This window comes from Calypte anna, chromosome 6, assembly GCF_003957555.1.
Source record: "Calypte anna isolate BGI_N300 chromosome 6, bCalAnn1_v1.p, whole genome shotgun sequence".
Lineage (NCBI taxonomy): Eukaryota > Metazoa > Chordata > Aves > Apodiformes > Trochilidae > Calypte > Calypte anna.
In genome coordinates this window covers 1,938,227-1,960,317 of record NC_044252.1, presented here as the reverse complement: position 1 = coordinate 1,960,317, position 22,091 = coordinate 1,938,227, and the positions used below count along the sequence as shown (strand labels likewise).

The 22,091-nt window shown below is 38.0% G+C and overlaps 1 protein-coding gene across 4 annotated transcripts in view; it reads right to left on the bottom strand.

The window, feature by feature from the left end:
- The window catches only part of ADK (adenosine kinase), a 231,355-nt gene that overhangs the window by 103,565 nt on the left and 105,699 nt on the right, over window positions 1–22,091 (bottom strand). For all 4 annotated transcript variants that reach the window (XM_030452818.1, XM_030452820.1, XM_030452819.1 and 1 more), the window contains one exon: window positions 19,277–19,385. In XM_030452818.1, coding sequence (XP_030308678.1) covers window positions 19,277–19,385 — 109 coding nt within the window. The remainder of the gene's footprint in view (window positions 1–19,276; window positions 19,386–22,091) is intronic.

Genomic DNA, 22,091 nt, shown 5'->3' with positions numbered 1-22,091 from the left:
AATATATATCATTCCATTTTACAATTAAGTACTATAAATAACACATGCTCAGAAATCTGAGCCTGAGAATCTGAGGAAGATAATGGATCTGATTTCCACCCACTTCCCTTGACTAGATCAACAGTTGTGCCTACCTGGGCCAACATTTTTATGGATGGTGTAATCCCTTCTGTCTTTCATGTCTGCTGCACTCAGTACATTACTGCAGCTGGAGAAAAAAAGCACTTAATGTCTTGCCTCCCTGTTCAGACTTTGCCTCTGTAGTACTACTTGCCCACAGACACATGGGTTTAGGTGTTTATTTCTGTGCACTCTTCACTTGATCAGGAAGTAAAATTGTTACTTTCAAACAGGAAAGAAAGTACAAATTCAAAGCAGCACAAAAGGGGTGGCCAGCTATATTCTTGTAAGCATTCATGTTCAGGCTTCCATGGTACATTTTTTTTTTAATGTCAACTTGAGCCCCAGATTTAAGCAGGTAAATCAAAAGCCCATCCAAAAATTCTTTCCTGTGAAGCTGGTGAGACACCAGAACAGGTTGGGCAGGGAGGTTGTTGATGCTCCCTTCCTGGCAGTGTCTCAGGTAAGGTTGGATGGGGCTTGGAGCAACCTGGGCTGGTGGGAGGTGTCCCTGCCCATGGCAGAGGGCTGGAACTATGTGGTTCTTAAGGTCCCTTCCAACCCAACCCATTCTATGGTTCTAAATCACCATCAGCCTTCAAAAGCCAGATCAGATCCCCAAGATGCAGAGCCTGCAGCTCTATTCATCCCTAAGCATCAATTTAATCAGTAGGAATAACTACAGAGGTTTGCTCAAGATGAGTGGGAGGTGAGAGAATGCTGTGAAAAGGGCATGGGAGCAATGCAAGCAACTGAATTTTATGACAGAATTGTGTAAAGCATGAATTTACACATTTCTGAGAGATCAGCTTGAAGCTGAAACACACACACTGTTGTTTAAATGTTCAGAAAGACTGTAACAAACCAGATGCTTTTCTTAGTAGATTTTAACTGAGCTTCTAACAAATTAAAATTGGATCCATTATTCTGCCAGTTCTTTCTGTAATACTGAAATATGCTGCAACCAACCAGCACTGCAGCAGGATCCACCATCTAGACACCAAGCCCACTTTTCACCTTACAATATGCTCACAAGTCCAGGAAATACAAAGAATTAAACCCTCCAAAATATTTTAAGCTCTCCTCACTATGAATTGTACCCTAAATGCCCATTATTTTCCCCACAAATAAAATCCATTCACAACAGGCAGTTCTTAGAGACTGCTACAAGTTGTGGGTTTTTTCCTAAGTCCTCTATATCAAGTGCTTTTTTCTGAAAACCTTGGGCTGTGGCAGAAACTGCAGTCTGGAACCACAAGATCCAAAGGGAAAATGTAATATCACACCTGCATATTTATCTGGGCAGCTTCACAGAGCACAATATCATCTTGTCCACTGACTTCTACACAGATATTTTATACTGATGTATTATTAAATAATAAGGGCATCAACCTCACCAGGAAGTTTAACTGAGACAAATTAACAGTGCTTTCCTATGTGAACTGGCAAATGTATGAAAGGGCAAGTCATTATTTAAAATAAAAATACTACAGTAGAAAAAATTCTTATTTTAAGAAACATAAACTGGTAAATTAATTTTCTTCTGTGGGTATTTTTTTTTTTTTTTTGGTGTTTTGGCTTTGTTTATTTATGGAGGGTTGGACTTGTTTTGCTTTAGTGTAGACATGTTGAATCTGAGACCTTGAATTTTTTTGCAAATAAATATGCTAAGCTTTGATGTAGGGATTGCTGACAAGCAAGGTCCCTACAACAGACAGCAACTGTGCTCCCAGAAACTGATCTGGGATATAAACACCCCAGAAGTGTGAAGTTTCCATGGAATTCTCTATGAAGTTACAGATAGCACTGTATCCCATCTCTGCTTCCATAACACTTCCCTGCATTCCCAGACAGCTGTTTTCTTGCTGCAGTACAGACATGGATCTTCCTCCTATGGGCTGAAGACCACACTTGAAAATAGTGAGGCTACACAGATCACTTGAAGCAAGAACCATTTGGGTCTTCTGCATGAAAAAATATGAATGAAAGACACTGCAGTGTTGAAAGATATTTCCACTCATTGGTTTCATCTGAGTTAAAAGCATCATTATGAAGGAATTAAACTCCTTTGTGAAACGGATCCATCACGTAGAAACTTCAGTGGGAGACTTCAGCCTTATCAATTATTCACATGGGAAGGAAATTTTTAAAAGTTAACATTGCTCCTGTCAGAATGTTGTTATATTTGCATGTGTTTAGCAAAATGTTGCCTTCTGCCACCTACACACACTAGAAATAGAGCAAACATTTCAGTCTTCTCCTTCAAAAAAGCCACAGAAATACTGCTCCCTGAAACTTCAAACCCTCAATTTAATAAAGGGAGGCATTTCAAGTCTAAGTTGTAGCTTTTACTTCTTGGGTCTTTCCCTGTGAAGTTTATTACTTCAATTATTGTAATACATCAAGTTCAGTGTAAGACAAGATCCATAAGTAGAACATGTGATGGTGACAGGCACCAGCTGTAACACTCATTTATCTACTGGTGTCTGTATTTGTTACAAAAGGAGTGGAAGACTTCACTTGAGTGAGCTCAAACAATCCAGTTCTGCCTCACACGGGCACCACATCAATATCCACTTTTGTAAGAGACTAGTCTTCCAGAAAATATTTGTTTTAAAAGAAGAGAAGTGGAATACTCCATTTGTTTGGCATGCTGAAGAAAATAGTCTTCAGATTTTCCCCTGAGAACACAGACATTTATGAGCAGGCTTGTTGTGGTATGAACAATGATTCGGAGGAAAAAACAGTTCCTGAGGTGGCCTACAGCTCTGGTGAGCACCTTAAAGCTCTTTCTTGGATGGATTTCTTTTTAACATTTCAGAGTTCAGTTCAAAGAATGGGCATCATCTTTTATAATACTAGGGCTGAAACTAAGAAGAGAAAATATTACACCCCCTCAAGGTTTACCTGCTGGAGAAAAACTCATTGCTCAGCAACTGAAAAAAAAATACAATTTCTATATTAACTTCAGGAAATAAGTCTGAATAAATTACAATCATACATCCTGATCTGAAATCCAGTGTTCAGCTCTTGGGAAGCAGAAGCAGATCTCCAAGATTGCAGGCAGACTCAATGTACAAAAAGAGAGTAAGAAATCAGAGACTGAAATTCAGAGCCAGGATGGCACAACCCTGCAAAACCCAAACGTTATTCACAAAGTTCAGATATGCTGTGCTTAATGTAGGAGTGAAAAAATGAGGGATAAAGTTACTAAGAGAAAAGTCTATGGACAGATGCTGTATTTGGGCTTGTCCACACTGAAAAATGAGTAAGCTGGACTGGAAGACAGTGTGCACTCCATGGTAACTTCTGCAAAGGTTGTGCTTGGAATGTAGCCAAGTTTTCAGTAGGAAAGCACAGCCTGCAGCTCCTTCATTGGGGTGTGCATCCAGAGTCCTGATGTAATAGCAGAGTGACTGCCACACCACAAACTCACACTCTTGCTCATGGGTTCCCAGTTTCTGCAGGGAAGCTTTAGGACTCCAGAGCCTTTGGAGACTCCAGCATATTCCATCTGTGCAGTTAGATGTGCTTCCTCCCAACCCATCTCTGCTAACAAGAGCCACATGGGCTCCACCTGGCAATCTCCATCCACACCATAGCTCACTCCATGCTGACTGCCTCACCTGAAGGTACCCTTTCCAGAACTAACAGCTGAATTTCCTGGCTCAGGGAGACACTGAGAGCAATTGCTCAGTGTTTCATACTTTGGGGACTAAAGGATATCAAATAAATCTGCAGGGTGGGAAGTTCAAACTGGCAAAATGACACTTAGAATCATAGAATCATAGAATTGGCTGGGTTGGAAGGGACCTCAGAGATCATCGAGTCCAACCCTTGAACCACCGTTGCGGTTGCTAGACCATGGCACTGAGTGCCACATCCAGTCTCTCAAGACATGAGACATACACAGCTGAAGGGCATCACTTGTTACTCCAGGATGCCACAAATGCAGATATTAAAAAAAACATTTAGATTTAGCTGGGAAAAACTTCAGGAACTCCTGAGCAACATGCTATCACCTTTACCCGAGGAAGACCTTGAGCTGAAGACTGAGACTGAGCTGAGGATCTCCTTCTCTTCCCTTACCACTTGTCTTACCCTATCAGCTTGCTCTCTCCAGAGCTGTAAATGTTGCTCTTGTGTTGTCCCACAATTTTAATTCTCATTTCTATTTATCTTTTTGATTCAATCGAAGCAAATATTTTAAGGAAAATAAACAGTGTCTAAATCCTTGTTTTATCCATGTTTAAATACCTAATGAGAGTGACATAAGAGGCAGGGGGGAAAAAAGGAGTTAATTTAATCAACAGCCCTGGTTTAAAGCAAATAGAGGGGGGGAGGTTATTTCTTGGTTTGGGACTTAAGAGGAAAATCAATATCAATAACTTGGTCCAGCTCATGTCTGAACAGTTTTATCAAACAACCTCCCTCTAACTTTGGAGAGCACCTTAAACTGAAGATCACTCAGAGCACAAAGTACTCCCCTAAACAAAGCTTTGCTCAGCTCCCATTCAGCTCCCACCGACTGCCAATCCTCCTGCTGCATCCCAGCTGGAGCAGCCTGCCCAGCCCTGGCAGCAAACTGAGCCAGCTGCTTCCAGGCCAGCCACAAACAGCTCCCAGTGCCACAGCAGCTTGGGAAGTGATCATAAATGTTGTGCATCTCAGAGCAAGTTGAGGAGGTTTATTCATGGCTCTCACATCCGCTGCTTCTTGGGAGAATGCTCTGAAATCCACAGGAATTTCCCTAGATCCAGCAGCAACTTCAAAGTGTGCTGAATTCTGCATTTGACTTGCAAGTATCTGAAAATTTGTTTTCTGAAATGAAATGGAATGCAGTGACCTTTCTGGCATTTTTCTTTAATTTTAGGATTAGCTTGCTGAAGTCAGCAAAAGAGGAACCCACTGGAATCTTTATATTAAAAATTAAAATACCTGTAACCAGAACATATAACATGGTGTTTAATAAAAATTTAACACAGTTAATTGTTAAGTACACAGAATAGTCAAAAGAATGCACAAAGTAGTTCTAAACTTATCAGCTGGTTTTACTAGCACATAACAACCTCTTATACCAATCTGTGATGTATATAAAAAAACATGAGCAAATTTGGAGAAAAACTACACTGAGATTTACTGCTGCATTTGAACCACTAACCATACACTGCATTAGCACAAGGCAGATCAACCACCACCAGTCTGGGGCCCTTTACAGCCATCAGTCACTGAAGTTCAACCACATATGTCTGGAGAAAATGCTTTCTTTGCTTTATTGTGCTTAACCAATGCTCCCCTTCCAGGAAAACCACACTGTAAACCAAATGGGGTATCCCACTTCCTCACAAAGTGTCCTAAATATGCTGAATGAGAACAAGAGCAGCATTACCTACAGTGCACTCAACTCCTTTGTAACCTACTTTTTGCCCCCCCTCATTTAATTTTGTTACATAATGTGAAAAAAAGTCACACCTCCCATGCATGACAACAGCTGCAGATTGTTCCACTATTATAATTACAATATAATATATATATTTATAATTATATAAATTAATTTATATAATATATAAATTATTATATAAAATATTGTATTTTATATAATAAGTTTATAATTATATTTATAGTAATTATAATTATATATATTATAACTACAATTTCTAAGGTCCATGTGACTGTGGGCTACCAAATCCTGGAGCTCATCAGCCAGAGAGTTGCTGAGAATGCCAAGATTCATTTTCACACTGTACCTCCAATTACAGTAAGCAATAGCACTCTTCCATGTGGCTCCAGCAAACTCAGCTATAAAATAAAAGACAAAGTATAGAGAGCATTTTGGTGAAGAAGGTTGAGGTGTAAGGAGATTTTAAAAAGGATCTCTCTCTGGAGAGTAAGTAGCTCAAGTCCTCTGCTTCCATACACTGGAAATCCAAGATTTTATTGCCAGCATGGCAGTGATCTTCTTAACGTGGCAACTTAGAGTGAACAAAGATGACAAAAGAATTATATCCAATTTTTCTGCCCCATTATTGCCAAAAAAGAATAAAGTATTTTGAGGCTGAAGGATCTGTGGTGTTCCATTATTTGAAACATTATGGCAACCAAGGCTATAAAACATTTTAAAAAGACACATCAGCCATATGTGTGTCCTTTTACAATGCATTTCAGAGAAAAAAATGACTAGGTATCAGACATCAGAATTAAGAGCTTTTAAAAAATAAACGTTCTGTAAAGTTCAATGTAAGAATCAGTGTGCTGAGAAATTTAGGGAAAGCTGCTTTCTCATCAGAGGTTTTGGTAATGAAAAAACCTTATGGCAATTACAAAGCAAAATGAGTCATTAATAACCATCCCTAACATCTGGGTAGAACTGGGTAGTTTATTATAACATATTCTCAACATTTGTGGCTTTTGTGGCAATAAACACTGCTGACATGGAGGAAGAACCCACAATGTTTCACAGGATTTCTAAAAGCTTTGCATTCTTTCTAAACAAGAGTGTCATTTCAGAATGGCTTTTCTGCCTCCTCTTGCTCATTTGTTGTATCAGGCAAATATTAACTCCTTCCAGTTTGCACCAAGCTTATTTTCAACTATCACTCATTTCAGGGCAATGATAATTTCTGAGGATTTCTAGGCAAAGTTATCAGTGAAGGCAAACAGAACTCCAAAGCAAACATTACTCATGTAGAATTAACAGCTAACATGCTTTAAGCATTTCATCAAACCTTCCATATTTAGCCAGAGCTCTTCAACGTGAAGGGACTATAAACACACGTTAGATTTAGCCCCCAAATCTGCACATGATTGTCTCTAAGATTTTGCCTGATTCATAACTCATTTTTAATTTTTTATGTCATAAAAAGTACTTGATGGAGCCTTAATTAAAATAATTATGGCACATACACAGAACATAAAGAGTATACACAATATAGCTGATTTTTTGTGGCCACATCAACCAAGGTTCTTCTCTCACTCCTGCTTTTTTATTGTGCCAAAACCAGAAATGGGTTTCCATGGGACATTTGGAACTGGCAAACCCAAGAGCACACACGTTACCTTACAGGGCACATACACTCCTCAGCATGAAGATTTTTTTGATTTTGTTTTTCAAGAGTCTTCCAGCTACCAGCAGAGGCAGCTTCCAAGACTTCCAAATGAAGCTATGTATTTTCTATTTATTTAAAATTAAAACCTACCTACTGGTAAAACTATCAAACCTGAACACTTAGCAGAATTATAACAAGAGGACAATACAACATGAGCATTCTTTTTATGCAAAAGACTGAAAGATGCAGTGTTGTAACATGCCCAGGAGCACTTTTTCCTAAGTGCTCCAGCTTTATACTTTTTCACCCCTGAGACTTTTGCTTTACTTTTCATTACTGCTCACATTTGTCTTCTCTCACTAGGTCAAAAATCAAGAACAAGATGTGGAAGACATGAATCTCTTGAACTTAAAAGCTGCAATAGGAAATAATCAGCTTGAAGTTCCTCCTAGTCCACAAGTGGGTGTCCAGACAAGAGTAAAAGACAAGAAGCACATAGGATGCTCTTCCAGCTGGCAAAAAATTTCAACTTAGGGAATTCCCTACAGAGATTTGCAGTTCAGAAAGACTCAAGTACTCTTTTGATATTCTTCCCTGTCAGGTCAGTGGTGACAGGTCTGCTACTGATAAGACACTTAGCAGAGATGACCAGATTATCTGTGCATTGGTAAACTAAATTCCAGAGCTTTATCAGCCTCTGGTTGTTCTGTTACAGGATTTCTAATGAGTTCTACATTTCAATCTAAAGTATTTTTGCTGCTGAACTCCTATTCTCCAACCCATGGCATCACTTCATCAGCAGAGCAGCCAGAATCATTTAACAGAATTTAAATTATCTTTTCTTACAGATGAGAAGAATTCAATTTAGTGTTGAAAAAAACAAACAAACCAAAACAAATCCAAAACTACTCTAGCAAACAGCTACCTCCACAAGACAGAAGTATGCCTCTAAATTTACATTCTATAAAACTGGGTATTTGGTTAGGAGAGTGTCTGCAGCTTAATACCAAATAAAGTAAATAAAACAGAGAATGTGTCTCCAAGGACAGAGTTTTTTAATGCCCTTTTCCCTGATACTTACTCAATATATGACAATATTGACTGTTTTCTGTTAGTCCTTTTACCACTGCACAACACTTGGTACTAACCTTGCCAGTGGGCAGATTACTATGTGGACATTTTTGCTCAAAAGAGAAGATGATGATTGCTTTAAATTCTACTGACATAATTTTATCATCACACTGATAAAACTAAAAGTGTATTAAATTCCTATTATGAAGGTTTGGAAGCTTTATAATAGAAAGAAGTTCAATGCTTTCAAAATAATTACAATTTGATGATTTTTATTTAACATATTTACTGCATGAATGTTCCAAGGTTTGTTTCTGTTGCTATACAAACCTCCCAGCATTCCAAATAGGAGCCCACTCTAAAAAAATTAACATTTTCTGTTCCTCCTCCACTGAGCTTACCTTTTACCATTCTGCTGTTCCTGAGAACTGCATTAAGGGCCATTCCCACCAGCTCCCTCATGTCAACAAATGATAGCTCAATTTGGCAGATAAGAACCCACAGCCCTCAGCAGAAACTCTCTTCAGCCCATTCTCAACAGTATAAAGCAGCACTTGGGGACAGCACCAGCTCTTGCTGTCCTTTTATATAGGCTCATGGAAAGAAAATGTCTTCCTTTCAAGGAAAATTCTATCCTTCACATTGCTGAAAAGTCTCAGTTTGCAATTTTTTTTTCTACATGCAGCTATAGTTTGTGATTAAAATCACTACAAGTGGTGAGGAATTTTAAGTTCAGCACATTGCCCCACTAATTCCAAATGATCCCTTGGGAATCAGGTATCTTAGCAAGTAAATGAATAAAAACTCTTAAATTCTGTCTCCTGTCCTCAAAGGACGGAGGAAATTCACGTGTAAGGATGAAATTCATTCTCACCTTGCTTTGCTGGGGTCAGGTGCCTTAAGAACACCATAGAGAAAGGCTGCCAATATTCTCCTGAGTTCTCTCAGTGGATGGGAAGGTTGTTTCTGCTTTGTTCCAATTACTCACACCATCTCCCACGGCCACTACCTGTCATTGTTTTGCTGAATTTCTTAATTTTAACCCCAACATGGAAAGAAATCTATAAAAAGTACTGTGGTACCTCTCTTCAGGTCATGCAGAGAGAGAAACAAAATATTTAGTACCTCCCTTCTTTCTCCAGTTTCTTCCATTTGTCCCATTCTTTAGGATTTTCTGACTCTTAATGCTTAGCCTTTACTTTTCACAAAACACCTCGATGTTGTTCAGCACCAATTATACCCCATATGGTCTTAAAAAGACATGTTCAGAGGCATATGCTGAGGCATATTTCATGCTAAATACTGTTAACTGCTGTTCCCCACCATTTTCAACTTTGCAGTAAAGTATTGTTCTACTACATCTGTCTATAGCATAGTTGGCAAACCCCCCCCAACTCATCAAAAGCAGAGGCATTCTGCAAAACAGCATCAGGAACTGCAGCAGCAAATGTGGTAACAAGACAGGTCTTCTCATGGAGAGATCTTTAAGGACAAGGCATTATTAGCCACACACCAAACATGTGAAATTTTGATTTAGAAAGGGCTTTCCCATACCTATGGGCCATAAGGAATATGCTGATATTTATAGGGAATATTATGGCCAGGTATGTAATTAATTTTCCCAAAATGGGTCCATTATTTAGAAATATGAAAAAAACCCTACATCATCCTTAACCAACATGGTCTTGCAAAAAAAAAAAACCAAAAAAAAAAAACCAACCAACTTTGGTGCAAGTATGATTAGTCTGGGAAGGTGAGAGCATTTCTGCTGGTATAGCAGCTGTTAATCTGTACCCACATTAAGGGTGTTTGTGCCAGAAAGAAGTGTAAATCCTCAGGAGGCTTTTCCACAGCAGCTGCATCAGCAAAATCCCTCTATTGTGGACAAAATCTAAGTGCCCTTAGCTTTTGTTTAAGTCAAACCTTTGTAAGGATTAGTAGTGGTGTTTTAGTCGTGTTCATATTGCTAAAATGATGTTTCAGCAGTCAAACCCTACCTGCCAGTTTTTCTTTCTAAAACATATCCAGACCATCTCAGTGTTTACCTTGATTTCTCCAGCTTTGACATTTCTCCTAAACCAGCACTCATTACTGATTTAAAGGATTCAGTAAAGGAAGAAGAAAGAAGGGGAAAAAAAAAGAAGAAAAAAAAAGAAAAAAAAAGAGAAGGATCTTTGTTTTGACCAAACCAGCCTGGAGCACATTTACCCAGCACACTGCTGATGAAGCATTAGCCCCACAACTACAAAGATTAAAGCCCCACCACAAAACCTGCTCAGCCCTGTCTTTAAGGCACAGTTCTATTCTTCAAAAAGAAACTCAGAAAGCACCACAAAGATCTCAACTAAAGCAGATGTCTCCTGAGAAAAGGAAAAGGTCTCGTCCTCTGTCACACCAAGGCCAGTCCAGGATCTGCCTAAGGTCCTGTAGCCTCTCAGATGAACTTCCAGAGCCTGTTTTTGGAATCAGTCAATTCCTTCTTCTAATAAACACAATAACAAACAGCATGGTGGGACTCAGCCCTTCTGCCTTCTGATGGGCTAATGAATCTCTCACAAAGTAGTATAAAGCCCAGTCTGCAAGGCATACTATTCACATGTTTAATATCACTGAAAATCCATGTGGAAGCATTTCTGCAAAGTGCATTTTTATTCTGAGTAGACAACTGATCAGCACAGTGCAGAACACTAATTTACTTGACCCAAATTTTTAGGATGCTGATTAGCTCTGATCTAAAAACTTTTTTACTCTTTTAAATGACAACTGTCACCTGCAGAATCAAAAAGCAGCATCTTCAGGTTCCTCTCCTGCTTGCAGCCCCTGCTATGTCTTCAGTGACCAATGCCATTTAGTAGAGGTCAGTTTCTGAGCTCAGAAAAGCATCAATAAATCCTCTTGCCCTGTGTATACATATCTTAACATTTGCTGATTTTAGTACAAAAGTTACTGGCTTTGAAACAATAAGCACAACAGAGTGCTCATTTCAAAGCAAATCATTAATCATAATTTGTCGCAAGATAAAAAAAAAGTTTTGTATTTAAACAACGACACTGTCCCTGTTACACACAGAAATGATAAATGAAACTATAATTTCAGCTTCAGGCCAAGTACTGGGCTCCCATAAATAGCTGAATTCAGCTCTCAAGTAACACACACACAGTTTTTGCTGTTAAAAACATAAACTTTCTTTACGTACACCCGAGCACAATTGCTGCAGTTATTTTAGGTCATTTTTCCTGCAGCAGTCGATGATGCAGACACAAAGAACACATAATCCAGGGTTATGGGGACTACAACATCTCCATCAGGTCAGGTCAGCTCCTCAGAAGGAAGCTGGGACCTCCCACTTCAATCAACTCCACACAGAGTGGTGACTACCAACTTGTTCTAAATCCTGGTAGCCAGCATCCAAGAAAAGCAAGTGACCTGCAGTCAGAGAAACCCACAAATTGTTTGTTTACCTTTAGAATAGTCTTAAATTAATGATAGGTTTTAACCCTTATCAGAGAAGTACTGGAATGAAAAATAATTCAAGACAGAACCAATAGTGCTCCAGTCAGAGCTTTGAACTCCCTGGTTTGCTGGTGCTTTAGTTTTGGGGTTTTGCTGTAACAAAGTTGACATGGTAACAGACAAAATTCTTGTGCTCTCATAGAGACCACTCCAATAAAGAGAACCTGCGGTAAACATTTCCCCTTGAATTGACTCACCTTACCCCTTAGCATATAAAGGATTCCCTTTTTAATTTCCATTTAATAAGTCTGCCCATACTTTCCCTATGATTTGAGTCCCTAAAGGCAGAGAGAGGCACCTGGGAGCAGAGGTCCCAGGGGGTGGCATGGTCCTGGTGAACGTTTCTTCTCAGGACTTCCCAGTCTGCTACAAAGCCCTGTGCAGCCCTTGCAGATGAGTAGTTTGCAACCAAGAGACTGATTTAGTATCTCAACAGATTTACAAGTTCTATTAATGAAATAAAAGCATGCCCTTTCCCCTCTTACCGTCCTCCTCCCCCTCCCAAAAAAAAGCAAAAAAAAAAAAAAAAAGAAAAAAAAAGAAAAAAAAAAAGAGAAGCAATATACTTTAAAAAGGGTAATGCAATCACAACCATTATGTCAATGAAAATTACACGCTGGGTTTATCTCTGTAGGTATCTGTCAAATGCAAAGTGCACACCACATCTTTGGAGTAATAATGATGTTTTCTCATTTTAATTACAAACACTTTGGAAAAAGAAGAAGGAAAAAAAAAATCCCTAAAGTGTCCCAGTTGGGGTGGTCTGAATTAACAGGAGCTGGATAGCCCAAGGGTAGCAAAAATAGATTGAGCTACCAAATTTCATAGTAGTTATAGCAGCTGTCTTCTTGCCTCAGGGAACCTGGGTATTTAACAAAGCAGACAGCTTGGCATTGGCATCTGATTAGTAATGTGGGTATTGTTGGACAGAATCCGTGCAGCTCTATTGTTTCACTGTTTGATTAGGAACTTAGAGAGCTATGGCATCAGCTTTTATAGTTAGGATCTGTATGTTCACTTCCAGGTACTGGAAAAGGATATTTTCTCACTTATCACTTGCTGCAAGCAGGGAATATTGTCCTTAATAAGAGGATTTCAGTGTCAGGGTCAGTTGCCTCCCCACTTCTTTACCAAAATTTTGTTAAACCAACTGCATAAGTTTTTCTAATTGGGGAGAAAAATGACTAAGGTGAAAGTCTGTTCTTCCCTCAGCCCAGGATACAAATAACCTGGAATTTCAAATAATATTTGAAACATCATTTTTTCCAGCTTAACTCTACAAGGAAAATTTCTCTTCACAAAAGAAAACTCAGAGGCAAAATCAGGCTTTTGGGAGAGAGGGACTGATTTTTATTTTCTAATCCCAGAGTAGCCTGTCAGTTTGGGTAACTGCTGGGGATAAGAGAATCTCTGGTTCAAAACCAATCTGCTTAATGGCAAAAATCTTAGTTAACAGGCTTTATATAAAAAGGCTTGATCTCAGGGAATAACCTCAGCACAAACAACAATATTACTCCAAGGTCTGTGTTTGAACTTCATAGAGCCTGAGAGACCCCCCACGTGGCTCTTCTCTCTTTCCTTCTTTAAGTATACATCACAAATTATTGGTGCTTGTTGGCAGAGTTCAAATCACTGAACTCATTGCAAATAGTCTACTTCAGCTAGAAGTACATTCTTTTACTCTATCAAATCCATCTGAGGTAATAAGACTTGATGTTTTATTCAACAGAGCTGAGGAAAATTGTTGCACAATAGGTTAATTCAAAATGGCAGCATAGAAAATGCATCTGTCAGTGGGGATCAAATTACAGGGCAAGCTCCTCTCAATGCTTAGAAAAACAAGTCTGCAGTTCTACAGATTATGTGCATGTGTGTGTTTAAAGGGGTGGGAAAGGAGCTAAATATCTGAGCTAACCTCCAATTAAAGTCAATCATAAAAACAGCCAATTTAATGAGTACGGATTTCTTTGGGTAATTATAACACCAACCACTTTTTTCTCCCTCTCTTTTAAATCTGTAATTCTGCCTTCTTGTTATTGCTTGCTTTGTCATTAATCGCCTCAGGAACTTGATTTCCTAGCAACAGACTCTGCCACCAAACATTTGGCTCCTGTTCAACATTTTCTTTGTGAAAAATGGCACTGCTATTGCCGCCTGGCTGTTGCAGCTAGACTGGCTGTGTAAGTGCTCTAATAATGCATTCTTCTCAAAAGCACCCCAAAAATCACATGGTAAAAGGAGGGAGGACTGAGCTTCACTAATTACTGAGCTGGAGCAGTGGATCTGCAATTTCAAGGCTACTGGGGTAGAAGAATGACAGGAAACGTGGATACTCTTCATATAAATAAATATAATTAATAACATTGAGGTGAACAATTCAAAATAAATATTTTTACCATGTTAGACAGAGTCTCATTAATTTTCTATTATGGAAAAAGGAGGTACAATCTCTCTTAAAAGTTGGTGGTGTGTTATTCTGCCTGAAGTACTAAACATTTGTCTTTAAATAATGACACCTTGAGGATCAAAATCCACAAGAAGAAAAAAGAAACAAAAAAAAGAACAAAGTCTTTAATTCACTTTTCCACTTAAGTTACATGAGAAAACACTGCCAAAATTGTGTATTCATGAGCAGGTATACCTGAAATGGCAGCATAATGCACACCACATCCTGAATACATCCCAGAATAACAGAACACATGTGGGTGGCTGTTCAGCCAAAGTTCTATTTTCCATTTTGATCAAAGAAATAAAGCTGTGAATTTCTCTATTTCTGAAAAAGAAAGTATTTGTTTTGGAGGCCAGTAAATGGCAGACTGGCTTTCCTGGTTAGGTGCTATCATCTCTGCACAATGAAACCATCCCAGAAAACACAGTGCCTCAAGCTGGTAGGTTTCAGGAAGGCACAGTTATGTCCACAACTAACTTGCTAGCTGAAGCATCTTGATAGTTAAGACATTCAGAATGTCTTCCTGGCCATAAAACATATTTATTACTGTGAGAAAGAGTTTTGCATGTCAAATGGCACACGTACTGGTGCCAGAGCACAATGCAAAATTATCAATGAAAAAAAAAACCAACCCCAAACAAAACCCAAAAAACTATTGTGCAAGTTATTCAAACAAATGTCTTCTTTTTAGGGGATATTTTGATTCTTGTCAGTGTCTACAGCTCTCATTTCCCATGAAGTGAACACAGCCCCAGCACATCTCAAAAGAGAAAAAACCTATCATAATCCATTGTAAATTATCATACTCATCATAGCAGTAAATTACAATAAAAATGCCTTCACTGAATATGCCTCTGAAAGGAGGAGACAACACAAAAGAAATTTCATTTATACCTACATTGTTATAATAACCAGCACTTTTTTTCTGAAGTAGAATAGCCAAACCCCATGTAAAATACTGCAGAGTGTTATTTAAGCTTTGCTACCAATTGCTGACATCAAGCTTGTGTTTTGACAGACTCATGTTGAAACCAGATAATTCCACCATCAAGCCCACTACACCACCATGGCATCTCTCTGCTTAGACAAGCACTTAGGCTGTATAAGAAAATCAGTATTAAAATACCACAGGTTTTGTTGAAAAAGAACAGGGAGGCTGGAGCTTAAAAAACTTCTCCTCCAGCAGCTGGGTGTGTTACACCAGGTTCATGATGACTGCCACAACACATTACATTTCCTTCTTGAAACAAATCCTAAAGCCAGAATACCTGGTCTGGATCAGAACTATCATTATCATCAAAAGAAACTCCAGTTGCCACTAACTTTGTAACTACAAAAAGGATTCTGATGGTTGTGAATGCTAACAAATCAAGGCAGTAATAGTAATTTTTATTTAAATTTTTGCCTACAAGCAGTAGAGGAGCTGAAGCTTTCAGGCACTTTCAAGAACACATTTGTTACTTCAGCACCAAGATAATATTGGCATCAACAGACAGTGCTTCACCCACCTAATGCCTCTGTCTGCAAATATCAAATGAATGGAGGTGTTGGACTGAAGAACAAATTGAGTAAAGCTAAATAAGTGGCAGAAATACAAATGGCTGACTGCAACAGGGGAAAACCCAAACCTGGGAAGCACCACACTCGTGGCATTCATGTTCAGTCACGGGCCTAAGGTTAAAATTCAGCTGGCTGTATGAGCAAGCAGTATCAGTTGTCACAGAGTGAAGATTTCAGCAGGTTAAATGCAGCTTTTAATGAAGGAAAAATATTTTTTCCTTTTCCATTTTCTTCTTGTTATGAAAGGACAAGAGCAAAATTCCTCACACACGTAGAGCAACATAGAAGTGCTCTCTGGAGTCAAATGACAACTAAAATTCTCCTCAATTCCTCTGCTCTCCTCAATAACACTTCTCAGCAGACTATTTTTTTAATCAAAAACATTGACAATAAAACATGTTTGCATTCCAAGCCTTCATAAGATATAAAAATCAACAGATATATACTGCAAGTTGCATTAAAAAGGTTAAAATGTTTGCGTGCAATGTCAAAGAAACTGAGAACCAACACCTCCCACACGTTGCAACTGGACCAAAGACATTGATTAAAAAAACCAAACCAAAAACCAAGCAGTGAAAACACCCACAATGCAGAAAACCCCAAGAACCCTGTAAATGTAACAGAATTCTTGGAGAAACATCCACCTTCTCCCCAAGTCACAATTTAAGATTATTTCCATGTCAGGTTGTGTCTCATTCACCAGTTCAGAGTCAGAATGACAATGTTTGGTGTTATCATAACTCTCAACTTATTCTGAAATAAGGGAAATGTCTGAGGAAGAGACATTTTCTAGCCCCAGTAGGAGCCAAATAAAATCCCTCACAGTGAATTCTAATCAGACACCAGCAGCACAGCTAGCTGATCCACAGTGAAATGAATATGACAGACTGCAAGATATGATGTCAGTGGTAAAAATTACTGCAAGTATATGAATTATATCTGGAGAAGGGAAAGAAATTGCATAGAGTTTGACAGTATGTGTAATCTATTTTAGCTGATACAAAGTAAAGTAATTTGAAAGGATTAAAAGACATCTTTAAAGTTTACCATCTCTGAGAAGGCTGGGGCAGCCTCTGTATTTTGCCTCTATCTGTGATTTACAGGGTCCTATTCTCTGCCAGTCTTTCTCCAATTTGTCTGCTGAATCTGATTACCAGATGGCTAAAATAAATGTATTGTGTTCATTCAGGGTAACAGAAGTTGTCTTTAAAGGTTCTGTCAGGGCTTCACTATCTTTTCCTTTGTACCTGCTCCTCCCTCTGAGAATTGATTAGATTTCAGAGCTAAGTTTCATCTGAGGGCTGCTCTGCTGAACCCTGCATTGAAAAGCATGTTATCTAATCTAGGGAGCACATACAGATGACCACAGGATATCACAGATGTGTCCTGAAGCAACAACTGTCCTACTCTGCCAAGAAAATAGATTGCTTGACAATCTCAGAACATGGATTTCCAGAATAAGTCTCTGTTACTAAAATACATTCTAATGCAATCCAAAAAAACAGGTGAGAGTTTTATAGACAAAAGCAACATATGCACAGTGTAAACCCAAGGAAGGTAAAGGAAACAAGACTGAAGTGAAGACAGCAGTAGACAAAATACCTCAGGAGTGGTAATTTTTTGTTATATAGTTTTGTCTGCTCTCAGAAACTGCTACAAACCTACAAGTTAAAAATCTAAATGAAAGAAAAGGGCTTGGATGCAGTGTAGCATGAGAGATTGTTTATGGTTATACACACTGGCTCCTCAAGTGACACAAGCACTCTAATCTGAAACAACACTCCTTGTGCTTTTGCTACAGGTGTGAACCAGGTTCTTTACACAACACATGTGTAATTTGATGTTGCCATAATCTGAATTCCATTTTGCAAATATCTGATGCAATTTAGATCTAATACAATTTATTAGCACTTCAGTGACTCATTTATCTGTTAACATATGCACATCTTGGGGTTTATTTTAAGTTTAGTAGAATTAATTGTCTCATTCAAAGCCTGGATATTGTAGAACTACCATTTGAAGGACAGCTTTTAATATATATGAAAATCCATGTACTGAATCATGTAGTAACAATTTAAGTGATCAAACTGAAGGAACACAAGCGTGGCTTCAGAGCTCAAGTAAGATGAAGGCTGTATCTTAAAAAACCCAAACCTGTTTTTCACCTCATGAAACTTTACCTACCTTTCCTGAAGCATCTCCACTAAGTTTAGTTTTTCTTAATCATGTATTGGAAACTTAAATGGTAATTATATGTAAACACCATAAAACAAACAAACAAACAACAGTGCAGTATAGCTTTTGGTGATGTCTGTCATTCTTCTTTACGTAAACAATACTCATAGCCCTTCAATATTTTTTTAGCAAACAGCATTAATTCCTAAATGTGGCATTTGGAACAGACTGAGATATAATTCTTGGGGAATAAAAGCTCAGCACACTTGAAAAACAGAAACAAGAAATGAGTATACAATACACCCAGGTATTCTTTTAACTGTAGCACTAACATATGGCCATAGCAGTGGGATGGATTTTCTTTGTATACTGAGAAGGTTCTAAGTATTTTTTGGCAGTTACAAAAGGGCAGTCTTGGCCATAAACAAGATCAATAACAAGCATGTAAAGCCTACAGCAGTGCACACCACCAAGCTGCAGGAGACATTAACACAAGCTAAAAGAAATAACTGTATTTTCAATGAACTTGTTCCTCCTGGATAATCAATTTTTTACACTTCTTACCAGCTGTTCCCACATAACTCAGGTAGTGGAATGGAAGCAGCTGTCATATAGAATCCATATATTACATGCATGTTATGAGGTTTTAATCTGCCATAGATGTTTTACGTTTGCTAATTGTGATCAGTCAGATCAACTTGAGAGCAAGAGGAAAAGAAATTCACTACTTCTATTTAGGCAAGATGTAATCTGCACTCATCTGGCTTGATTCATTCTGGATGGTAAAAGAAGTCTGCTAATTGTGAAGCTACTAATGCCCCGTCCTCAAAATCCCTTTATTCCCAAAATAAGATTTCATCATTAAAATCATTTTGCCCCACCTTCCACATTCAAGAGGTTTGTCACAATCATTGTTTCTGAAATATTGAGTTATAAGGTGCTGTAGTAATTACTATGGAATAAATAGCAATTAAGATTGTTCACACAAATAAGCTCAAACTGTTTGCAGTGAATAATTATGCTAATAGTGTTTTTCTACATAATTTGTGCATCCTTCACAACAATTTACTAGAAAATGTGAAATGTAAATTTGATGCACTACTACAAAAGCTCCAAAAATGTTTAGTTCTTTATGACACTTTTCCCCCACTAAATGAAGAAAGCACACAACTAAATCACACTTCTGTATTTAAATTCAAAGAAATCAAACTTGGCTGAAACTGAAGTAGTCATTTTCTTTTGTCATATCCCTATGAAATCATCTGAACCCTATGCAACAGACACGTTCATTGCTTAAATGTTGTAACACAAATTTTGGCATTTTGAAAGAAGCTGCACTTACTGCTATATAATAAACTTTGGCCTTTTCCACCAGCTTCCAGTTCTTCTCCAAATCAAGATGCTTTTCCTTCTTATAGCAATTAGCAGCAGCGAGGTTAGCTACAAGAGACCTGAAAGTAATTAAAAAGCAGGCATTAGATCTAACTAACATTTACTTCTGTAAATTTCTCACAGAGAACAAAATTTCTCAAAGATAATCAAAGATCCTGAGGAACATGAAAGCAACTACCCAAGAGCACAACAAAAGGCACGTACTTTATCTGACCATTTCATAATAGCTGAACAATATTAAATTGAAATTTAAACCATCTATTAAGTAATGTGTTTTAAATCCAGCTACATTGTTTATGTAACCTACCTGTTACACTCTTCACATCCCTTCATTTGCTTAGAATCAACCTTTGTGGCATTTTGTGATCACCTCCCTCTCTATGGCAGATCATGTGCAGATTACCTACCACCTAGGGAAGGAGCTCATCTAGATTATTTTTTCAAAATTACTTTCAATCACTAGAACCAAAAAGTTGATGGATGTGTATCCACTGCCTCTCTGATTTTCCAATGAATACTTATATTATTCTAAAACAGGTTGGTTTGTGGGTTTTTTTTCCCCCTGTTAGGTTCATATTTTCCTCTAGCAAATGAAAAAGGATCACGTTGCTACTTTTAGATGGTGATGTTAAAAATAAACCCCACTAGTTTATTCCACCTCAAAAGAGCATCTTTGATTATCTCCATGTCTTTCCGGCCTGCTCAATAAAAAACAAAATCATAAAAGAATCTCTTATGAAGACAGCAAGCAAGGCTTTGCAAACTTCCTCAACACTCATCTCTGACAATCCTTTCTAGTTAAATAGATCTAGTATTTAAAAATTCAAACAAAAATGTAGACTTTTTCTGAATGTATCAAAATACAGAGCATATGTCTGTGTCATTTCATCCCAGGGATATTCTTGGGGCTTATATCTTTGAATATAAACCTTAAGCAATATGAACTCATTTAGAAAAGTAAAAACATGAATGTATTTATAAACAAATAGACCAAGCCTCTGTAGCAATACGAGTAATAGAGCAAGAAGTTTCATTCTTGATGAATAATATAATTTCAATGAGAAGAAATCCATCAGAGAACCAAGACAGACATGTGCATAACTGTGGTGATTTTCTATAAACCAAAGTTAAGAAGCAAATGAAATCTTTCAATTTTGGCAAACCCTAAATATCCATAAAGGATGCAGCCAGAAAAATTGTGTCTCTGTATGTGAAAAGCAATTATGTTCCAGAAAACTAAGCAAAGCCTGTATGTTTCCTTTCACTTACCACATGCCACTGAAACTGTAAACCTAGCTCTCTGTGGCTACATCCAACTGGAGAGATACTCTGCGTGTGATGTGTAATAAAAGACTGTTAGAATGGAGACAAAGCACCAGGCTTTTCCAAATTAAAACTCAAAGTCAAACAGCAGTGAGTTCAACATGTGGGACACAGAGAAGGTAGATGTTTTTTCAATGAAATACAATAATTGGAGACAGCCAGAGTGCTTCAAATCCAACAGCTTAGTGGAGACTCTGCATGTGGGTATTTCTGAGCAGAAGGCACAAATCAATGTCACAGATAGTGATGGAGTGTAGGTACTGCTTTAATCATGTGTTAGGATTTTCTTGAACAGCCCTGAGAAAACAAAGTGTATGAGTATTGCTAAGCTAGAGACTTCACAATGGTAATCACAAATTAGCTCAGATCTCTTTCCTGCAAAATGTTAGACAGACTTAGCAGAAACAAGAAACATCAGGGCATCTGGAACTAAAATATATACAGCCAGGAAACCCAGGAATGCTATTAGCCAGCTCCTCCAAGTGCAACAAGAATGCTGAATTACCTGATGAAGGAAATTAGCACATACTGCAATTAATCAACAGTTATCAAACTGGGCCAGGTTGAAGTGATTCTTACAAATATAGAAAATGCTGAATACCAAGAAACAAGATTAAAGATTGAGAATAAACTTGTTCTCACTAGGAGGGGTTGCACAATAAAGCCTTTTGAAACCATTTTTTTTCCTGTCTCTTTCAGTCTCTTGCACTTCCTGAACACTCTTTAGTATTTGAGTAAACATTTGATATCAAGAGAGAAATGATTTATGTTTGCAAGACAGAAATATGGCTTAATAAGTTAAAGTGTACTTGCAGATATTTTTATGAATAAATTTACCTACACTTAAATTCCATTGAGATGCATGGCAAGATGCACAGATTTTCCCTGAATTCATTAAGTATGACTATTGACAGACTTGACTTCAGTTTCCCACCACTTCATTTAGGAAATGGTGATTGCTACAGGATGCATCCACAGATACTATGTGACTGAAGAGACAAAGAATCATAGAGCAGAAACATCTTTATTGCTTGTCTTCTCCTGGAAAAAGAGAGTATGGGGCTTGGAGATGAAGGAGGAAGTCTGCAGACATAATTAATGTCAAAACTCCAGATGAAGATGAATGAACTTCCTCTCCTGAGCATGTACAATCATTCCTGAGAGTAAGATATTATCTATGTTATGTAAGTTTGGTGTGGATTTTTATTATGGGATTCCTGGTTTACCTTCATAAATGCTACAAACTCCTAATACTGCTTTAAAAGGGAAAGAGCAGCTCCTCAGAATCAATAGCATTGAAAGCCTCAGAAGGAAACCAGGGAGGATAATGATAGATTTTACTGGTAGTCACAGCCAAAAAGAAAATACTCTTCAGAGTAACCAATACACTTTTCACTACTGTTTCAATATCTGGTATTACAAAGTGTAGATACTGGCAGAAA